Source organism: Chanodichthys erythropterus, chromosome 21, assembly GCF_024489055.1.
Source record: "Chanodichthys erythropterus isolate Z2021 chromosome 21, ASM2448905v1, whole genome shotgun sequence".
NCBI lineage: Eukaryota > Metazoa > Chordata > Actinopteri > Cypriniformes > Xenocyprididae > Chanodichthys > Chanodichthys erythropterus.
Window position 1 is genome coordinate 3,417,501 of NC_090241.1, and position 21,411 is coordinate 3,438,911.

The 21,411-nt window shown below is 36.9% G+C and overlaps 3 protein-coding genes across 6 annotated transcripts in view; 1 reads left to right on the forward strand and 2 right to left on the reverse strand.

Moving 5' to 3' along the window:
* Positions 1–649, reverse strand: part of dnpep (aspartyl aminopeptidase) — a 16,100-nt gene extending 15,451 nt beyond the window's left edge. For both annotated transcript variants that reach the window (XR_010893471.1, XM_067374105.1), the window contains exons 1-2: positions 571–649; positions 139–229 (exon numbers count right to left, since the gene is read on the reverse strand). Coding sequence is in view for 1 of the 2 variants with exons in the window: in XM_067374105.1 (XP_067230206.1) it covers positions 139–229; positions 571–576 (97 nt within the window). In the remaining variant the exon portion in view is untranslated. The remainder of the gene's footprint in view (positions 1–138; positions 230–570) is intronic.
* A 6,124-nt stretch (positions 650–6,773) lies between these two features.
* On the forward strand, positions 6,774–15,883 carry desmb (desmin b). Its single transcript, XM_067373832.1, has 9 exons — positions 6,774–7,418; positions 9,474–9,534; positions 9,619–9,714; positions 12,707–12,868; positions 12,939–13,064; positions 13,152–13,372; positions 13,468–13,511; positions 15,127–15,215; positions 15,517–15,883. The coding sequence occupies exons 1-9, from the start codon at positions 6,838–6,840 to the stop codon at positions 15,556–15,558; spliced, it is 1,422 nt and encodes a 473-aa protein (XP_067229933.1). The 5' UTR covers positions 6,774–6,837; the 3' UTR covers positions 15,559–15,883.
* Positions 15,884–18,722: 2,839 nt separating this feature from the next.
* tmem198ab (transmembrane protein 198ab) overlaps positions 18,723–21,411 on the reverse strand; it is a 28,594-nt gene continuing 25,905 nt past the window's right edge. For all 3 annotated transcript variants that reach the window (XM_067373641.1, XM_067373639.1, XM_067373642.1), the window contains one exon: positions 18,723–20,310. In XM_067373641.1, the coding sequence (XP_067229742.1) occupies positions 20,155–20,310 (156 nt within the window). In that variant the 3' untranslated portion in view covers positions 18,723–20,154. The remainder of the gene's footprint in view (positions 20,311–21,411) is intronic.

Here is a 21,411-nt window from a genome sequence, read left to right on the forward strand (position 1 = left end):
GAACAATGTTCAAGACTCATATCTAGTCAGACTGTAAAGTTGGTTAATCATATTATGGACAAAGTGTGGCTCAAGCTTTCATGCATTTCTCTATTCACTGTCATCATAGCTCACAGCTCAATATACAGCATTTCTTACCATGGTATGGTGAAACTCCTTTATTGACAAAAGTGAGAAACTCTTTGGCAGCGGCCTGCACAGCTTCTTTGGAGCTTTTCATGATGAAAGACTGTAAAAAAAAACAAAAAAAAAAACAGTACATTTAAGCAGATGCAAAAATAGCTGTCAGACATATAGCGTTACATAGATACATTCAAATCCGCTACTCTATTATTAGTAACAGCGTGAAAACAAATGCATTCTTATCTTGGGAGATTTTCATTATCATACTTTAGTAAGCTAATGCACACGAATACGACCCAAATAAAATACAAATGCAAAAAAACACCAATCACACAGTCGATACCTAGATAACAAAACAACAGCGCTTGCAGAATAGCGGAAATACGACACAAGGAACACTATGCAAAAGTCACAGCACTTTAAAAGTTACCCGTCAGCCTTCCTTACCTGCATATATGATAAAGTGGACTTTCACATTCAGTTCGGGACATGAACCATGAACGGAGGAAGCTGTGGGGATTTGCTGTGGTCAGGCAGCAGAAGAACGCTCGCGCCCTTTAGTGGTTGGAGGTACAATAGCTCTTATAATGGCAGTCCACATACCCACTGCACAAGTTTTGCTCGAATATAAATCTGTGCATTAGGCCTATATAATGCATTGAATGAGAAACAGCCTTTGACATCATGCCATAATGCAAAAGACAATCCAGTATTTTCAGCTTTAAATCAAAAGTGCGATTTTAGTAATTTAGGCCAGATCATTGTTTAAACACTAAATATCAAATTTCAAGATTAAATTCAAATCTAGAGCAAAATATTTAATTGATCAAATCTAAAAGCCATACTAAAAATATATACAGTACAGTCCAAAAGTTTGGAACCACTAAGATTTTTAATGCTTTTAAAAGAAGTTTCGTCTGCTCACCAAGGCTACATTTATTTAATTAAAAATACAGTAAAAAACAGTAATATTGTGAAATATTATTACAATTTAAAATAACTGTGTACTATTTAAATATATTTGACAAAGTAATTTATTCCTGTGATCAAAGCTGAATTTTCAGCATCGTTACTCCAGTCTTCAGTGTCACATGATCCTTCAGAAATCATTCTAATATGATGATCTGCTGCTCAAGAAACATTTATGATTATTTTCAATGTTGAAAACAGTTGTGTGTTTTTTTTTTCTCAGGATTCCTTGATGAATAGAAAGTTCAAAAGAACAGCATTTATCTGAAATACAAAGCTTCTGTAGCATTATACACTACCGTTCAAAAGTTTGGGGTCAGTAAGAATTTTTATTTTTATTTTTTGAAAAGAAATTAAAGAAATTAATACTTTTATTCAGTAAGGCTGCATTAAATCAATCAAAAGTGGCAGTAAAGACATTTATAATGTTACAAAAGATTAGATTTCAGATAAACACTGTTCTTTTGAAATTTCTATTCATCAAATAATCCTGAAAAAAAATATTGTACACAAATATTTTGTACAATTGTACACATTAAATGTTTCTTGAGCAGCAAATCAGCATATTAGAATGATGTAATGATGCTGAAAATTCAGCTTTGATCATTTTAAATTGTAATAATATTTCACAATATTACTGTTTTTTACTGTATTTTTAATTAAATAAATGTAGCCTTGGTGAGCAGATGAAACTTCTTTTAAAAACATTAAAAATCTTTTGGACTGTACTGTACTTATCGAAAAGATATACTTATCAACATTAAACTATGTCAACCAAAAAACATTAGTTGTATTTGTATGTCTATGTTTTTGTACTGTTGCCTGGTTGCAATTCAATATTTAGAAACATGATCTTCCCCCCTTCCCATCACAGGAGCACACACAGCCCTGAAGGAAGTTTCGATTCACAAAACTTCAGTATATAATATAGCATTTTTCACAGTTGTACAAATCATTGTTGTTTGGAGATATCCTGTAACATTCTTTTGAAAACATCTATACATTTGACATTTTTTTGTGTCCTATTTTATCTAATCCATGAATTCTTAGATTTTAAAGTGTCACAGTTATGCTTAGTTTAGTTTATTTTGGTTTCGTATTTGAGGACTTTTAGTTTGCTCTTCTTTGTTTCCTTTGTTCTATGTTCCTGTTTGTTCCTTAGTTGTCATGGCAATTCATCATTTGATTAATTAGCACACCTGTCTGTATTTGAGTTCATTATCCTTGTGTATTTAAGTCCCTCAGTTTGAGCATTGATTGTGTGTTACATGCTGAGTTTGTTTTGTTTAATAAATACTATTTCTATTTGTTTGTTTTGGCATCTTCTTCATATCCACTCTAATTGTGACATCAAGCTTATATGAGTGATATTTGGCAGCAATGAATGCTGTATGTCCCTGAACATTTAGGGTGTGACATTTTCCACCACAGCATATTTTTATTCAGGCACAGAGCAAAAGTGAAATGTCACAGCTTCTATGTGAATAATAACATGGCCATATCTGATAGTGAAAGGTCACACTCTAATTAAAGCAGTTTCAAAGAAAACAGGAACTGTTTTTCGGTTTTTCCTGTTGCCAAGGATTTAAAGGCAGTTTGATCTGTTTTGGACAGCATTTATATATATATATTTATTTATTTGTTAGGGCCCGAGCACCGGTGGTGTGAGGACCTTATTATAATCGCTCAGTCAATTATTCTTCTTCTCCAAAATGAATAAAATTTTTAATGGCCTAAACATGCTTGAAAACTCATGAAACTTTGCACATGTGTCAGAAGTGGTGAAAATTGACATAATAGTCCTAACATGAAGACATCTACATGACAATATTCAGTTACAGTCAAAGCGCCACCTGTTGGCAGCAGGAAGTGTGGCACATTGAAATGACTTTACCATATTTCTCCTGTATTTACTCCCTTACATGCATGTTTCCTACTGTTCACTGTTTTCCTAAGGCCATATATATTCATCAATATGTCATTTCAACTTACGCTGACACCTAGCGGCGTGAATGTAGCATTACCAATAGCAAACATTGCTAAATGAACTTTTAAATACAAAACTTGTCTTCATCATTGTATCAAATCAAACATTCTCAGTATTTGGTGATGTCTTGCTCAGCTCAAATAACTACTTGTACACCTTATATAGAGCTGAAGGAGATAGAAGAGGCTGAGAGAAGAGGTGAATAAACAGGAGGAGAGTTGGAGAGAAGAAAAGAAGATGTTTATATCCTCTGTCACCTGTAGTCTCTCTCCTGTCAGCTGAAGGCTTCCAGAGAAGCTTTTGTAATGATGGAATTCCAGTCCTCTTACACTCGCTATAAATAGGTTTGACAAAAACCATAGACAGCCACCAGAGGCTTGTAACAATTTATATGCCTTATTTGATCACTCATACAAAAGATCTGAAATTCCTGCACACTTTACATTATTAAAAATTGTATAGGAAAGCAGGCATTGATCTTCACTTTTCAGTATATTCAGATCATCTTCAGAAATATGTCTGTCATTACATGCATATCTTAGGTTATTTATCTTATTAATACTATTGCTAGATGCAGGTCTTTAATAGGGGGTCCACAACAATAGTTTTGATTTCAAAATATTATTTGTGATTTAATGAAAATGTGCGAAAAAAAATTACAATATTACAAAATGTTTAATTGTCCCTCCCACAATAAAATGAGTTAAGTAAAACTAAGATGCACTAATTATTATTTTGAAGGCTTTGCAATGTAGGCTATGAATCATTTAAATGCATTGGGCAAGGCATTAAATGCAACACTCTAAAACAAAACTTTAAACAGCTTTTCTTGCAGCTGTTCTTCTTCAGTAGTGACAATGCAAATGAAATAATCAATAATGACACAATGATCTCTTCTGCCATTTCCAGAGAAGGAACACAGTCATACATCCCCTGCTCTCCGGTTCATGCCTTTCCTTTTTAAGGCAGCTTAGATAAACCTTCTGCTCAATCTGTGCTCATCTGTTTACCAGCTTTAGGTGCTGCATTCAACAGAACATTTTCTCAAGCTGTTGTCAGGGCATTTGCAAATGGCAGAGAAATGCAGTGACATCATTGAGGCAATTTATGGAATTCCAATGAAAATGCTCTTTCATTTTTCCCAATCAATAAATTAAACTTCTTTGAGGAGTGATTTTATTCTCAAAGTCACCCTTTGCTTTTGAGCTTAAAGGTTTGGTTCACCCAAAAATTAAAATTCTTCATTAATTACTAACCCTCATGTCATTCCAAACCCGTCAGACTTCAGAATGCAAATTAAGATTTTTTTAATGAAATCTGAGAGCTTTCTGTCCCTCCATGGACAGCTACACAACTACCACTATGCTTCAAAAAGTTCATAAAGAGATTGTAAAACTAATCCATATGAATTGAGCAGTTTAGTCCAAATTTTTTGAAGAGACATGATCACTTTATATGATGAACCGATTGAATTTAGGCTTTTATTCACATTTAAAAGATTTGATCAGAGAATATAAACAGAAGCTTAAGCGAACCTGCTTGATGTACGAGAACAAACGCAAAGTCAATGTGCAGCGAAACAGGAGAATGGACCTCATTGGTTCTTGATGAAGCTCAAACGTGCTGCGTAACACGAGAATGAACCTCATTGGTTCTTGAAGAAGCTCAAATGTGCTGCGCAACACGAGAATGAACCTCATTGGTTCTTGCAGAAGCTCAAACGCGCTGCGTAACATGAGAATGAACCTCATTGGTTCTTGCTGAAGCTCAAATGTGCTGCGTAACACGAGAACGAACCTCATTGGTTCTTGCTGAAGCTCAAACGTGCTGCGTAACACAAGAATGAACCTCATTGGTTCTTGCTGAAGCTCAAATGTGCTGCGTAACACGAGAACGAACCTCATTGGTTCTTGCTGAAGCTCAAACGTGCTGCGCAACACGAGAATGAACCTCATTGGTTCTTGCTGAAGCTCAAACGTGCTGAGCAACACGAGAATGAACCTCATTGGTTCTTGCTGAAGCTCAAACGTGCTGCGCAACACGAGAATGAACCTCATTGGTTCTTGCTGAAGCTCAAACGTGCTGAGCAACACGAGAATGAACCTCATTGGTTCTTGAGGAAGCTCAAATGTGCTGAGCAACACGAGAACGAACCTCATTGGTTCTTGCTGAAGCTCAAACGTGCTGCGCAACACGAGAATGAACCTCATTGGTTCTTGCTGAAGCTCAAACGTGCTGCGCAACACGAGAATGAACCTCATTGGTTCTTGAAGAAGCTCAAATGTGCTGCGCAACACGAGAATGAACCTCATTGGTTCTTGAAGAAGCTCAAATGTGCTGCGCAACACGAGAATGAACCTCATTGGTTCTTGCTGAAGCTAAAATGTGCTGCGCAACACGAGAATGAACCTCATTGGTTCTTGAAGAAGCTCAAATGTGCTGCGCAACACGAGAATGAACCTCATTGGTTCTTGAAGAAGCTCAAATGTGCTGCGTAACACTAGAATGAACCTCATTGGTTCTTGAAGAAGCTCAAATGTGCTGCGTAACACGAGAACGAACCTCATTGGTTCTTGCTGAAGCTCAAACGCGATGCGTAACATGAGAATGAAGCTCATTTGTTCTTGAAGAAGCTCAAACGTGCTGCGTAACACGAGAATGAACCTCATTGGTTCTTGAAGAAGCTCAAACGTGCTGCGCAACACTAGAATGAACCTCATTGGTTCTTGAAGAAGCTCAAATGTGCTGCGTAACACGAGAACGAACCTCATTGGTTCTTGCTGAAGCTCAAACGCGATGCGTAACATGAGAATGAAGCTCATTTGTTCTTGAAGAAGCTCAAACGTGCTGCGTAACACGAGAATGAACCTCATTGGTTCTTGCTGAAGCTCAAACGCGATGCGTAACACGAGAATGAACCTCATTGGTTCTTGCTGAAGCTCAAACGCGATGCGTAACACGAGAATGAACCTCATTGGTTCTTGCTGAAGCTCAAACGTGCTGTGTAACATGAGAATGAACCTCATTGGTTGTAAAACAGGAAGTAAATGAAATAAAGCCCATACTTATGAAAGGACTGTAACCAAGTCCTCCTCAATAATTATAAGTGACCAAATTGTCCCCCCAAATATTTGATATTCTTGATGCTGCTCTGCTGCACTCCATTACAGACTGCTCATTACTTGTACCTGGTTATTACTTGTTAACTATAATAACCCTCGCCCATACAGTGAAAGTTGGTGTCTAAAAAACAAAACAACAACAACAACAAACCCAGACATTTCTCAAAGTATCTTCTTTTGAATTTCACAAAAGATAGTAAGTCATACCTATGGAACTACATGGGAGGTGAGTATGATGAGTCCATTTTCATTTTGGTTGATCTATCCCTTAAAAAAGGTTGAAAAAATGCATATATTTGTCATTTCCCAAGCTTGCAGTTTATGATCTAAAGTCCACAACTGTGATGAGGGGCACAATAGTTTCTCTCTCTCACTTCATAATCAATCAGCTCATTATTCTCTTGCCAAGAGTTGAGACAGCTGGACAGTAAGTGAAAGAGATAGGATGGTAGAGATAATCTGAGGGTGGGATGGGAGAGTGAGAGTGGGGCTGAAGGAGTTTGGGGTAGTTGGGGAGGGAGGGAGGGGACAGAAGCCTACAAATAGCTACAGATGATCATGCCCTGCGCTCATTCTGTCTCTGTCCTCTCCGGAGGGTGTTTGTATTCATCTGGTCTGTCCTTCTCGTGCTCCAACATGAGCCACTCTTATGCCTCCTCCTCATCCTCTTCATACCGTCGAATGTTCGGCGGTCCCGGCTATCTGACGCCACCAATGACCCGTTCTATGTTTGGCCGAGCCTCCACCGGGGGGTCCGGCAGCTCTAGGATCAGCTCCAGAGTCTACGAGGTCGCCAAGTCCTCCACTTCTTCTCCAGGATTCTCCAATTATCGAGCCTCCTCCTACAGTATGCCCAACTTATCCGCGGGCTATACCCGCTCCTATGGCGGGATGGGTGAGACACTGGACTTCAGCCTGGCAGACGCGCTCAACCAGGAGTTTCTCCAAACACGCACTAATGAGAAAGCTGAGCTTCAGCACCTAAATGACCGATTCGCCAACTACATCGAGAAGGTTCGCATGCTGGAGCAGCAGAATCAGGTGCTGGTGGTTGAGATGGAGCGTTTGAGGGGGCGGGAGCCCACACGCATCTCCGACCTGTACGAAGATGAGATGAGGGAGTTGAGGAGAGAGATCGAAGTGGTGACCAATCACAGATCACGTGTGGAGGTGGAGCGGGACAACTTGGCAGATGACCTGCAGAAACTGAAAGTCAGGTAAGACGCATGAAGCATGAATACTCCAATGGAAAAAACGTCTTAAACCAGCCTAAGTCTCCTAGTCAGGCTAGATTTAGATGGGTCTTGGACACTTTTCAGCAAGAAAACAGTTGGCTGTCCAGCTAAACTCCAGATTCACTCTTGAAAATAAAGATTCCAAAGAACCATTTTGGGTTCCCCAGAACATTTTAGAACATTTTAATAATCTAAAGAACCTTTTTCCACTATAAAGAAACTTTTGTGCAATGGAAAGGTTCCATGGATATTAGTTAGCCAGACTGGGAGTCCAAGTAGACCAGCTTAAGACCATCTTAGCCAGGCTGGGAGGCCATCTAAGACCATGCAGCAAACCTGCTTTAAGCATTCAAAAATGGAATAAATTTTACAGTTTGAAAGAATATAGCTGAAAAACACATTATTTTGTTCAAAAATATGTGCAAATTTTATGCATGTATTCTTCGTGTTAGTGAAGCTGCCAGTCCACATATTTAGAAACACAGGGCTTCACATAACAATCCAGAGTCTTTCAGAGCCAACAGTGGAACGAACATGATCTCTCCCCGTCAGAAACATCTCATAAACACTCATAGCAAATCGATATGTTTTGCTGAATTGCTGGCTAATTCGCATGTATACGATCTCATTTGAACATTTCCTTATGTTCTTCTTAAGCCCCACATATGGTTATGATTAGGGGTGGACCTTCTTGCTTCTTTTCTAAAAACCATACGTTTTCATACAAATCAAATTCATATGAAATCGGCATATTGTAAAATACTTTTCTCATTAGATAAGGTTGAAGGTAACATAATCTGAGAGGAACACAAACATCACACTTCACAATGTGAAGACTAAATCACAGCTACTCTTGGTCTACTATTTAACAACTGGAGGAGAGAAAATGACCAGTTGAGGATGTCAGCTTGAATTTAAACTAATTTCTTTAAGGTTGTAAAGCTTATGCTATATTAAAGCAGTTTATTTCATGAAATATCTCTACACACTACACTCTAAAAAATGCTGGGTTAAAAAAAAACCAAATTGGGATATAGTGGACAAACCCAGTGAATTGGTTAAATATTTGCCCAACCTGCTTATTTACCTAAAAATGACTGTATTACTTGCTTAAAATGAACCCAAATATGTTGGAAACTAACATTTACTAATGTGTTTAATTAATGAACATTTATTAATACGTTTAATGAAGAATAATTAAACAATAAACATTTATTAAATTGCTTTTTAATAAATGTTCTACTTTTGATTATTATTGTTGCCTCTAGTAATTATGTGTCTGATTTTTAATTTTCTTTTTTGGGTTCATTTTAAGCCAGCCATAGTCATTTTTAATCAGCAGTTATAGGTTAAATAAAACTACCAAGCACATTGAGCAAACATTTAACCCAACCGCTGGGTTAAAACAATCCAATCACAAATCAGGTTTGACCATTTTCAACCCAACTTGGGTTGTTTTTAACCCAGTATTTTTTTTTTATGTAGTCTGGAAAAATGACTTTTTCCAGAATATAACTGTTGGAGGGGTTAATATAATACAGGCAAATGAATGCAGTTTGAAAGGAAAATAATATTTATATAATGGGTTTGATAAGTCCGGCTGAGAGACCTCTGCACAGGTGTTACAGGGTCACTGGAGAGTTCTAATGTGTTCTTTATTTCATGCTGAAAAGAGTTTCAAATGACCTCTCTCTGCAGTGGCCAAGCTAAGAAATGATTTAAACATGACTTCATCCGGCCTAATTATGAGCTAAATAAAAAGCTACATCAGACCTTGAGAGGTTATTAAAGGCTTAAGGAAACTCCCTTAATAAGTAAGCTATTGTCCTCTCAAACATGTTGTTTACAATAGCCTAGATTTACTTCCTATTCAGGAGTTAGTCAGCCTAAAAGTGCTGGCCCCACTCCACCTTCCAGTGTGAAGAGCATTTGTGTGAAGTTGTTGTGCACCTTCGGCCTATAAAAGGAAAGGAAAGAGGCTGGTTGTAATAAATATGACATGCATTACTCTCCCATTCTCCCTTTTCTTCTCGCCAGGCTTCAGGAGGAGATTGCACTGAGGGAGGAGGCAGAGAATAATCTGTCTGCTTTCAGAGCAGTGAGTCCCCCCCCCCCCTCTTGATTTTATTAATGGATATTAAAGTGTGGCATAGATTTATTTTGGTATCACATCCACTCTCAGGACGTGGATGCTGCCACTTTGGCCCGCCTGGATCTGGAAAGACGTGTAGAGACTCTCCAGGAAGAAATCGCTTTCCTCAAGAAGATCCACGAGGAGGTCAGCACGTTTAAAGACTTTTATTTTATTTTGTCTGTGCCATTTGACTTTTCTCCTGGTTAGTGGTGCACACACAAACTAACTAATAATATTATAGCTTTTTCTAGTAACCAACTTTACAAAAAGTATACTGTAGTGTAATGAAACGTTGTAGAGTCACACAAACACAGCCTCCAGGTCAGTCAGGTAAATTGTACCACATTTTGTGTCCTGTGTCTCAAAAAAAAAAAAAAAAAAAAAAAAAAAAATATTCACTGATTTATGTAGTATTGGAAAGTGAGAAGAAAGTGATCTCTCACACAAAGTGATATTCATCACTTTTTTGGTTGAAAATTATTCATATTAGTGAATCAGTAACTCATATTAGTCGATCAGTGAGTCAGACAGCTCATGCTTATGAATCTCTTCACAAACGATTCACCAATTCATTTGAATCCTTTTACTTGGGGATTTTTTGTAGTGCAATATTTGGTTAAATTCTGCTGTTTGTCACTATATTTTACACTCAGTTACATTACTGTTCACTAAAAGTTTGGGGTCAGGACGATTTTTTAATGTTTTTGAAAGAAGTCTTTTTTAATGCTCACCAAGGATGGATTTGTTTGAACAAAAATACAGTAAAATCAGCAATTTTTTGAAATATTATTACAATATTTATATATATATATATATATATATATATATATATATATATATATATATATATATATATATATATATATATATTTTTTTTTTTTTTACATTTGAATATATTTTAAAATGTAATTTATTCCTGTGATCAAAGCTGAGTTTTCAGCATCATTACTCCAGTCTTCAGTGTCACATGATCCTTCTGAGATCATCCTAATACCTCAAGAAACATTTAATATTATTATCATCAATTTTTGTGATATTTTGTTTTTCAGGATCCAAGTCCAAAAGAACAGCATTTATTGGAAAAATAAATATTCTGTAACATTATAAATGTCTTTACTGACACGCTTAATTAATCCTTGCTATTATAAAGTATCATAGTAATTATTTTTTTAAAAATTTTGAATGGTAGCGTATATGTATTTTTTTTTTTGTTTAAAAAAAAAAAAAAAAGATATTTCATCTAAATGTACCTATTCTTGTACCAGATAAAGGACCTACTTTAAATTAAGTGTCTATAAATGTACTTACATGATATAATTCACTTATTTCATGCTGGTTAAAAACAACCCAAGTTGGGTTAAATGTTTGCCCAGCGTCCTGAGCAGTTTTATTTAAACTATTTTATACTAAACTATTTTAACTATTGTTTAAAAATGACTATATGGCTGACTTAAAATGAACCCAAAATAGGTTGGAAATTAAAAATCAGACACATAATTACTAGAGGAAACAATAATAATCAAAAGGTGAACATTTATTAATAAGCAATTTAAGTTTTATTAATAAGTTTAATGAATAATAATTATTGTCCATCTATTAAACATATTAATAAATGTTAATTTCCATCTTTGGGTTTATTTTAAGCAAGAAATACAGTAATTTTTAAACAATAGTTGAGTTAAATAAAACTACCCAGCAGGTTGGGTCAAACCGTTTGTCCTTTTTGAACCCAACTTGGGTTGTTTTTAACCCAGCATTTTTTTTTTTGTGTACATACATGAGACTAACTTCAACCCAAAAGTCACCTAATATAGGACTAATTATACACTGGTTGGGTTAAAAATGGACAAAACAAGCAGCTGGGTTAAATGTTTGCCCAACATGCTGGGTAGTTTTATTTAACCCAACTATTGTTTATAAATGACTGTATTGCCCACTTTGCCTCTAGTAATTATGTGTCTGATTTTAATTTCCAATCTATGGAATCAACTTGGTTTTTAACCCCACATTTTTTAGAGTGTGTTTTCAAAATACTCTCCTTAACTGGCATTAATCTAGCTACTTTTTAATTAGTAACTTTTTTCCCCCAGAAAAGTTGCTTCACTATACCTACTTTAAATTACAAGTAGATTAAGGGTTAGTTCACCCAAAACTGAAAATAATGTCATTTATTACTCACTCTCATGTCGTTCCACACCCGTAAGACCTTCATTCATTTTTGGAACACAAATTAAGATATTTTTGATGAAATCCGATGGCTCTGTGAGGCCTGCATTCGCAGCAATGACATTTCCTCTCTCAACATCCATAAAGGTACTAAAAACATATTTAAATCAGTTCATGTGAATTCAGTGGTTCTACCTTAATATTATAAAGCAACGAGAATACTTATTGTGCGCCAAAAAAAACCAAAATAACGACTTATATAGTGATGGGCGATTTCAAAACACTGCTTCAGAGCTTTACGAATCAAATCAATCACTTGGATCTCCTATCAAACGGCTAAACTGATGAAATCACATGATTTTGGTGCTCTGAAACACTGATTCGATTCGTAAAGCTCCGAAGCAGTGTTTTGAAATCAGCCATCACGAGATATTATTGTTTTTTGGTGCACAAAAAATATTCTCGTTGCTTTATAATATTAATATTGAACCACTGAACTCACATGAACTGATTTAAATGTGTTTTTAGTTCCTTTATGGATCTTGAGAGAGAAAATGTCATTGCTGGCTATGGAGGCCTCACTGAGCTCTTACATTTCATCAAAAATATCTTAATTTGTGTTCCGAAGATGAATGAAGGTCTTACGGGTGTGGAACACCATGAGGCTGAGTAATAAATGACATTATTTTCATTTTTGGGTGAACTAACCCTTTAAAGCTTAGAAAGTTAGAGTTTCAAAGTAGCTTCTCCGGCACTGCTGAGCTGAGTGAATCTCAGAGCTCTATTAGAGCTGCATCTGTTCCTGAAGATTACACAGCTACTTTAAAACGCCGCATGACGGGCCTCTGTTTCAGGGCCAGCTGTGTGTGGATGTTTGAGATTAGTCCTGCCAGTAGTCCTGTTATCAACAATGCCGTGCTGCTTTATTAGAACAAGCACAAACACAAGCCTTTTCTTCCTCTCTGTGTAGGAAATCCGTGAGTTGCAGGCCCAGATGCAAGAGACCCAAGTCCAGATCCAGATGGACATGTCCAAACCAGACCTGACTGCTGCCCTGAGGGACATCCGTGCTCAGTATGAGGGCATCGCTGCGAAGAATATCGCAGAGGCTGAAGACTGGTACAAGTCAAAGGTGAGACAGAAGAAAGAGAGAAATGAAAAGAGAACCTGCTGATCTTTGACCTTTGCCTTTTCACCCTCAGGTGTCAGACCTTAACCAGGCAGTGAGCAAGAACAATGAGGCTCTCAAACAATCCAAGCTGGAGAGCATGGAGTACAGACACCAGATCCAGTCCTACACCTGTGAGATCGACTCCCTCAAGGGCACGGTGCGTTCATCTGCTCTATCTGATGTGGATGGTTCTGTTTTTGTCTTTCTTCATGTGTCATTCATCTGTGTCTCTGTCACTCTGTAGAACGAGTCTCTCATGAGGCAGATGAGAGATATGGAGGATCGCCACGGTCGTGAGGCCAATGCTTTCCAGGACACCATCGCCAGGCTGGAGGCGGAGATCGCCAACATGAAGGACGAGATGGCGCGTCACCTGCGAGAATATCAGGACCTGCTCAACATTAAGATGGCCCTGGATGTGGAGATCGCCACCTATAGGAAGCTGCTGGAAGGAGAGGAGAGCAGGTGCAAAGGACACGGATGTGTCTTTGTTGTTTTTTTAACATACTCCGATGGCTTTTTCTTACTTTTTTTATGTTCCTTCCTCTCCCACATTAAAGGATTGTGATGCCCATGCAGTCGTATTCCACTTTAAGCTTTAGAGGTAAGATGAAAACCTTGCAGTTTTAACTAGAAATGTTGTAGATGTGTTTCCTCAGAGGCCACAGGGAGGCGTTGTACCTGACTGAATGCAATTTGTGATGCCCTGTGTATGATTTTTGAAGACACTATTTAATTATTTTTTAGTTATTGAGTCAATTTAACCCTTACGCTGTGTTGAAAATCCTGAAACACCTTTGGTGTTCCTGGTCATGACCGGCCTTTTAAAAATTGCTTGCAAATCACTTGTTAGGCCTATGCTATATTATGAACAAATATTTTTTTTCAATTATTATTTATTTTTGGAACTGATTGATTGTAGGCCTTTTTGATCTAATCTAATCTGAGTTTTTGAGTGAAAACATTGTGTGTGGATAATTTTGTCAATATCCAACAAATATGGAACACATTTGCATTGTTTATCAATGCTTAACCAGGAAGTTTGTTTTGAAATGCTTTTATTATGTCACACTTGTTGTGTTCCCCGTTAAAAATGACCAGCCTACAAACAAATAGCTTATAAATCGCTTGTATATCAAAAAAATAGCTTATATATCACCAAATATTGGATCCAATCTTTTTGTCAACTTGTTTTCTTTCAATTAGACAGGTTTTGTGTTTATTTTTATAAGCTATTTTTTGTAGGCCGGTAATTTTTGACCGGGAACAACACAAGTTTAACAACGAGGTAGGAATAAAAATAAATATATATTTTTTTAAAAAAAGCACAAAAATTATCAAAAAAAAAAAAAAAGAGAAGTAGGCCTAGTTATACCCTGTGTGAGCAAAGTCAGTAAGTCCAATGCAATAAGATTAACTAACATTCAAAAAGACCCAAACACAACATAAGGGTTAAACAGAATATTATATATATATATTTTTCTGTCAATATGGGGTGCTGTGTGTACATGAGAGAGAAAAAAAAAAAAAAAGAACTTAAATGATTTTAGCAAATGGCTGCAATACAACAAAGGGTGAAAAATTTAAGGGGGTCTGAATACTTTCCGTACCCACTAATTATATATATATATATATTTCAACTAAAACAATAAAAATAAGAAATGTTGGTAACACTTTACAATAAGGTTCTATTCATTAACATTAGTTAACTACATTGGTTAACATGAACTAACAATGAAAACTGCAAAACAGCTTCTAAAGCATTTATTTATTTTAGTCAGTGCTAATTTCATAACTAATACATGAATAAAATCAAATGTTTTATCTGTTAATATTATTTAATGGACCTGAGCTATCTTGAACGAACAGTTGTAGGCTTTTTATTAAAGTTAACAAAGAAAAATAAATACTGTAATAAATGTATTACTCATTAGTTAATGCATTAACTAATGAGACCTTATTGTAAAATGTTACTTGAGTTTCTTGAGCTGCAGATTATCATAGAATGATTTCTGAAGGATCATGTTACACTGAAGACTGGAGTAATGAGTAATGTTTGCAATTACAGGAACATTTAATTGTAATGATATTACCTTTTTACTGTATTTTTGATCAAATAAATGCAGCATAGTGAGCATAAGAGAACTGTTTCAAAAACATCGTACTAACCTCAAATTCTGAATGGTAGTGTATGTTTTTATTAATATCATTTTCAACAGAGACGAGTCCAGAGCACCAACAGAGAGCATCTGAAATGCACTCAAAGAAAACTCTCCTGATCAAGACCATCGAGACACGTGACGGAGAGGTTTGATGCACACACACACACACACACACACACACACACACACACACACACACTTAAACATTTCAGTTCACCTTAGTATCTTCCTCGTTCGTTCTCCCTCATATATCACATTTTTTGGACATTTTTGTGGTCAAATACTCAAATAAAACTTCAAAATATTTGATTACAGTACTTAAATAATATACTGTAAGCCAAACCAAGACATTCTTTACAGGAGTGATTTCCTCACAAATTGCCTGGTGACAGGAAGAGATGATTCTCCATCTGTCTTTGAATTTAAAACTCTCTACTGCCCCTACAGGTGGTGAGTGAATCTACACAGCACCAGCAGGACATCATGTAAACCTCGGACGCAGAGCTGCAACTAAAGAATCAAACAAAGATGAAAATAAAACCTTTAGGACAGTTAATCATATTCTGTATTTTTTTCCTCCACACATCCTAAAAGTGATATGAGCACATCTGCATGAGTGGGAGAAGAGAGAGTTCACTTTCTTTTCAAATCTGTATTTTTAATAATAAGTCCAGTATGTCAGTTTGGAAAGATGTAAGATAAGATTGAACTTTAAGTTTCAAATAAAGTAAAAGAATGAGGGAATTATTAAAGGAGGGGCGAGTGCAGTAAATGGAGAGAGGCGCAAAGCAGACTAGGCTAACAAAATGGAGGATGGTACTGAGCATAAGAAATAAACTACAGATACCTAAACCAACACATGCTATTATCATGTCTTCCCTCTGTGTTTGTGTGTCTTTTCTAGAGTTGTGCGATAGTGGATAAAATGAGAATCACAATTTATTTATTTTTTCCAAAGAGATCATGGTTCTCCCACGATTTTGAACAGACAACTAAACAAAATAACCGCTGCACTACAGTCTATTTAAAAATATTGAATTTAATTATTTAAAAAATGGTTTTGAATGAATGATTCAATGACTCACTCATAACTACTTCACTTGTTCATTAGCCTATTGAATGAATCAATGTTTTTGAATGAATCATTTAATGTAAATTACATTTTTCACAGTCACTGCGGAATTAGGCTACATTTAAAAGGTTAGTTCACCCAAAAATGGAAAGTCTGTCATTAATTTCTCACCCTCATGTCGTTCCACACCCGTGAGACCTTCGTTCATCTTCAGAACACAAATTAAGATATTTTTGATTAAATTCGATCGCTCAGTGAGGCCTGCATTGACAGCAAGATAATTTACACTTTCAAATGCCCAGAAAGCTACTAAATACATTTAAAACAGTTCATGTGACTACAGTGGTTCAACCTTAATGTCATGAAGTGACAAAAATACTTTTTGTGCACCAAAAAAAAAAAAAAAAAAAGACTTTATTCCACAATATCTAGTGATAAGTGATTTCAAAACACTGCTTCATGAAGCTTTACGAATCTTTAGTTTCAAATCGGTGGTTCGGAGCGTGTATCAAACTGCCATCGGATTTTATCAAAAATATCTTAATTTGTGTTCAGAAGATGAACGAAGGTCTTTCGGGTGTGGAATGACATGAGGGTGAGTAATTAAAGCAGAACTTAGCAAGATTCGCGAAGCTCCCCCTACAGTTCCCTTCAGTGAATGACACTGTCATAAATACTCCAAGCGCAGCTCTGGACTACAATGACTACAACACTCGCCAGCGCAGTAGTTTTGCAAATACAGTACAAGAAAGAGGAGGTGGGTAATTTGCAAATACAGTACACTCGATGGAGGTGGGTAATTTTCGAAATTGTCTTATAAAGACATGATATATACATTGTTTTTGAATTACCATAAAGCATTTTGTCACTCTCGCGTGAACGTGAACATGAGGCGAGATTGTTTCGGGTCGGTGCAGCTCAAGTTGCAAGTGCTGTATTCTGGCATAGACGTGCCAGAGGGGGTTAGTGCACGCCTCAAACACACCACTACAAATCAATTAACCATCGTAAGGACTTTTAACTATTTATGAAGGTAAAAAAAGTTACTTAGTTCTGCTTTAATGACAGAATTTTCATCTTTGGGTGAACTAACCCTTTTACATTATTGCCGTGTTTTTTTTTTTTTTTTAATTTTACTAGGGGAACCCTGCCAAAAACATGAGTTTTACCCCCCGGAATGCGATTTTTACTGTGGGGACCCCCCTGAAACACGATTGGGCTAGTTTGAGTAGCAATTGCGTAGGTTTTGTTGTAAAAACCTGGCAACCCTGTCTTGTCGCCACCTAGTGGCGTAACGATGTAACCGATACAACCTCTATTGACACTCCAAGTTAGTTTTAAAGGTGCCCTAGAACGCTTTTTCACAAGATGTAATATAAGTCTAAGGTGTCCCCTGAAAGTGTCTGTGAAGTTTCAGCTCAAAATACCACATAGATTTTTATTTTAGGGCATCATTAAATATGCGCCTATTCAATGTGCTTCCCCTTTAAATCCTCATGCTCCCCGCCCCCGAGCTCTCGACTCTATAATACGGTGCATAAACAAAGTTCACACAGCAAATATAACCCTCAAAATGAATCTTTACAAAGTGTTCGTCATGCATACTGCATGCATGCGCCAGATCATGTAAGTATGGTATTTATTTGGATGTTTACATTTGATTCTGAATGAGATTGAGGCTGTGCTCTGTGGCTAATGGGTAATGGCTAACATGTTAGAGAGATTTATAAAGAATGAAGTTGTGTTTATGAATTATACAGACTGCAAGTGTTTAATAATGAAAATAGCGACGGCTCTTGTCTCCGTGAATACAGTAAAAAAACGATGGTAACTTTAACCACATTTAACAGTACATTAGCAACATGCTAACAAAACATTTAGAAAGACAATTTAGAAATATCACTAAAAATATCATGATATCATGGATCATGTCAGTTATTATTGCTCCATCTGCCATTTTTCGCTGTTGTTCTTGCTTGCTTACCTAGTCTGATGATTCACCTGTGCACAGATCCAGACGTTTTGCCCTTGTTTAATGCCTCGATCATGGGCTGGCATATGCAAATATTGGGGGCGTACATATTAATGATCTCGACTGTTGTGTAACAGTTGGTGTTATGTTGAGATTCGCCTGTTCTTCGGAGGTCTTTTAAACAAATGAGATTTCTATAAGGAGGAAACAATGGAGTTTGAGACTCACTGTATGTCATTTCCATGTACTGAACTCTTGTTATTCAACTATGCCAAGGTAAATTAAATTTTTGATTCTATGGCACCTTTAAAAGGTTATTTGCTCAGTTTTGATCACTAACATAGACTTCTGTGTTTATATCCAAACTATAAACTTTCATCTCAGTAATTCTGTGATAATTTGGACATTTGTAACACAGAAATAACAATACTGTGAGGTTCACTTGCTTTCCCTGGCTCAGACAGGGAAACCAATGCCATTTAGAAATAAGATCGCATGGGTGTTTGAATCGAGATCGTCATCTTTTTACGATTAATCGTTCAGCTCCTATATGTAGTATAAAAATGCATGGAAAGATAAATCATAGACCACAAGAGAGAGACAGTGAATTCACAAACTTTACTATAATAACCAGGCCCATACAAACACATGCTGTTGTACAGTGTCAAAAATCAAAAAAGAAAAACAAAAAAGTTGATGTCAGATTGTCAAAGGTTTCATTGCATGAGGACTTCTTGTCTTTAAGACTATGCTCCGTTATCAGAAAGTAAGTTATAAAGAAACATTACTCGGCATATAAAACCGAACAAATTAAACAAACTAATAAATACCACCATCCATTCACCTGTCAGGACTCAAAATCCTTTGAAAAACAATTAATTAGAATTAAACCAATATCTAATAAATATGAGAGGCCATGTTGAAATGGATATACTAAATGTGCATTATATGTACATAACATAGACTTTTCTGCTTTGCAGAATTTAAGAGAGAAAGACACCATGGCAGAATCTGCTCATTTCAATTATTTGTATGAAGATGGGCATGAAAACGCATTGTGGAAAGAAAAATGGGGGTGTTTATGTCATGCAGTTTGCCCCAAGGGATTGCGGGGCTCTTTTTAGAAGGATGTTGTTAAATGTTCACTTGCATGGCACTGCAAACTAGTTTTATACACAGCAGTAACTGAACAGTCATGGTGACAAACCTACAGTTTTTGCATCGTCGTTCTGTGTCCTTGTCCTTTGTAGTTCTTCCCCCAATACAACACAACATTCACACCGTCCCTGAGTAACATCTTCACTTTTTTCCACCATCTTGACTCGTCCTCGTTCGTTTTATCACCAGGTGTTCAGCTCTGCATCCCAGAGTGGACCAGGTGGCTCTGATCAGCAGTAATATGGCTCTTTGCCCTACAGCCTTTCTGAAACAAGGCTAAGGAGTTATATTCTCCTGAGAGAGTTTCTTACTGGTGTCTCGAAGGCACCCCTGCTCAGCAGTATTTGGTACGGTCCTGGGCCGGAATGCGGGATCTCACAGTACGGACACTGACCGGAGGAATCCACAGACATTACTATGAGAGGGGTGGGCGGCTGACTTCGAAATGAGTCAGTGTTATTGTACAAAGACGAGATTCAGCACCAAACTGATGAATTTGTCACAAACAAACAGAAACGCAATATCGTTGATGAACACTGATGAACGGGCAACACGCTAATTCACCACACTGACGTTTTTAGAAAATAATTTGACAGAATGGAACCCAGATTATTATTTTTTTTTGACGACCTTATGATGGTTTCAATATTAGGTGAACAGAATGCCACATCTCAGGCACATGTTCAGGTAAAGTGTATTAGTGTAATTATGTGTGTGTGAAAGCAGCTCTTTAATACAACCACGGTATTATAGTTAGAAGTGCTTTAATTGTTCGGTTCCGAGGAGACCCAAACCTCTGTGCGTGCGGTACCAAAGGTCAGGTCAGGTCAGCACCGGATGTGTGTGTGTGTGTGCGCGTTTATTTGTGAATAAGTGAGCGTGGTCAGACCCGAACATGTGGTCCAACCCCAGAAGTGAGGGGGACGGTAGAGCCACAGTCATAGTCCATATCCACACTTGTGTGACCCGAAGCCATCAGCCCGCCCACTGGATAAGCACGTCCATCCACCTGTCTGTCCCGAAAACTCTGGATGTAGCTCTGCCAGAGAGAAAAACACATAAATAGGCCGATACATCATAGGTATAGATGCTAAATATTACTACATTATACAGCAAAAATAAACAGAAGTATAACTGCACTTGCTTGACACACGAAAACAAACCTCAATGGTTCGATGATCAATGTTTATATGTGAATAAAAGCCTAAATTAAATCTATTTATCATATAAAATGATAGTGTCTCTTTAATATACTTGGATTAAACTGCTTGACTAGTATGGATTTATTTTATAATCTCTTTATGAATGTGTTGAAGCATCAGAGTTTTGGGTGAACAGACCTTTAATGGAGGAACAGAAATCTTGCATATTTCAATAAAAATATCTTAATTTGTGTTCCAAAGATGAATGAAAGTCTTATGGATTTTAGAACGATATGAGGGTGAGTAAATAATGACTGGCACAATAGTGTGGAAAAATGTTTTTTCCTGTGGATAAAATTTCTTCATGCCTTAAAATAGCTTGAATGTAACTCTACACCCTTGCCTCATTTAGTATACATGGATCTATGAATATTCTAATTAGCCCCGCCTCCACTCGCTCACACCAGCTCAGAGATCCACTTGGTCAACTTACTGAGGTAAACGCTGCACAACGATATCGCTCTTTATAACGCTGGACACATAACGGTAATAAATATGATTAGCGTTTTGCTTGACTAGTGTTATCAAACAGATAATAATGTGTTGCTAATGTTACAAACCATGTTTCCATTCACGAGTCAGACAGCTGCCTTCTATAATTCAGTATCCTTAGAAATGCTTTGAAATCAGGACATTAGTGGAGAAATACATATAGTTCATCAAACATCATACACCTGCTATATTGCTAAATCTACCCGATTTTTCATATCAACAGAAAAATATACCGCGATAACCTCCTTTTAAAACTCTTCTGCTTCAGAGCGGTCATAGCTAATGATATACTAAAGCCCACCCACATGCTGACGTGATTGGTTACAAGGTAGATTGTGACGACAGAAACACCAGCGATTTCAAACCGTGTTTTTGAAACTGTCTTTAGATCACTGCAGTTTTAAAGAGTAAATACTCTGACTTCATACTGACTTATGAATTTGCAC

What these genes read in the sequence shown, in the direction of transcription:
- desmb (XM_067373832.1), top strand. Translation starts at nt 6,838, where the DNA reads ATGAGCCACTCTTATGCCTCCTCCTCATCCTCTTCATACCGTCGAATG. An exon ending in AAGACTGGTACAAGTCAAAG is followed by an intron (nt 12,869 to 12,938) that starts GTGAGACAGAAG and finishes TTTCACCCTCAG; the next exon opens with GTGTCAGACCTTAACCAGGC. An exon ending in TCGACTCCCTCAAGGGCACG is followed by an intron (nt 13,065 to 13,151) that starts GTGCGTTCATCT and finishes GTCACTCTGTAG; the next exon opens with AACGAGTCTCTCATGAGGCA.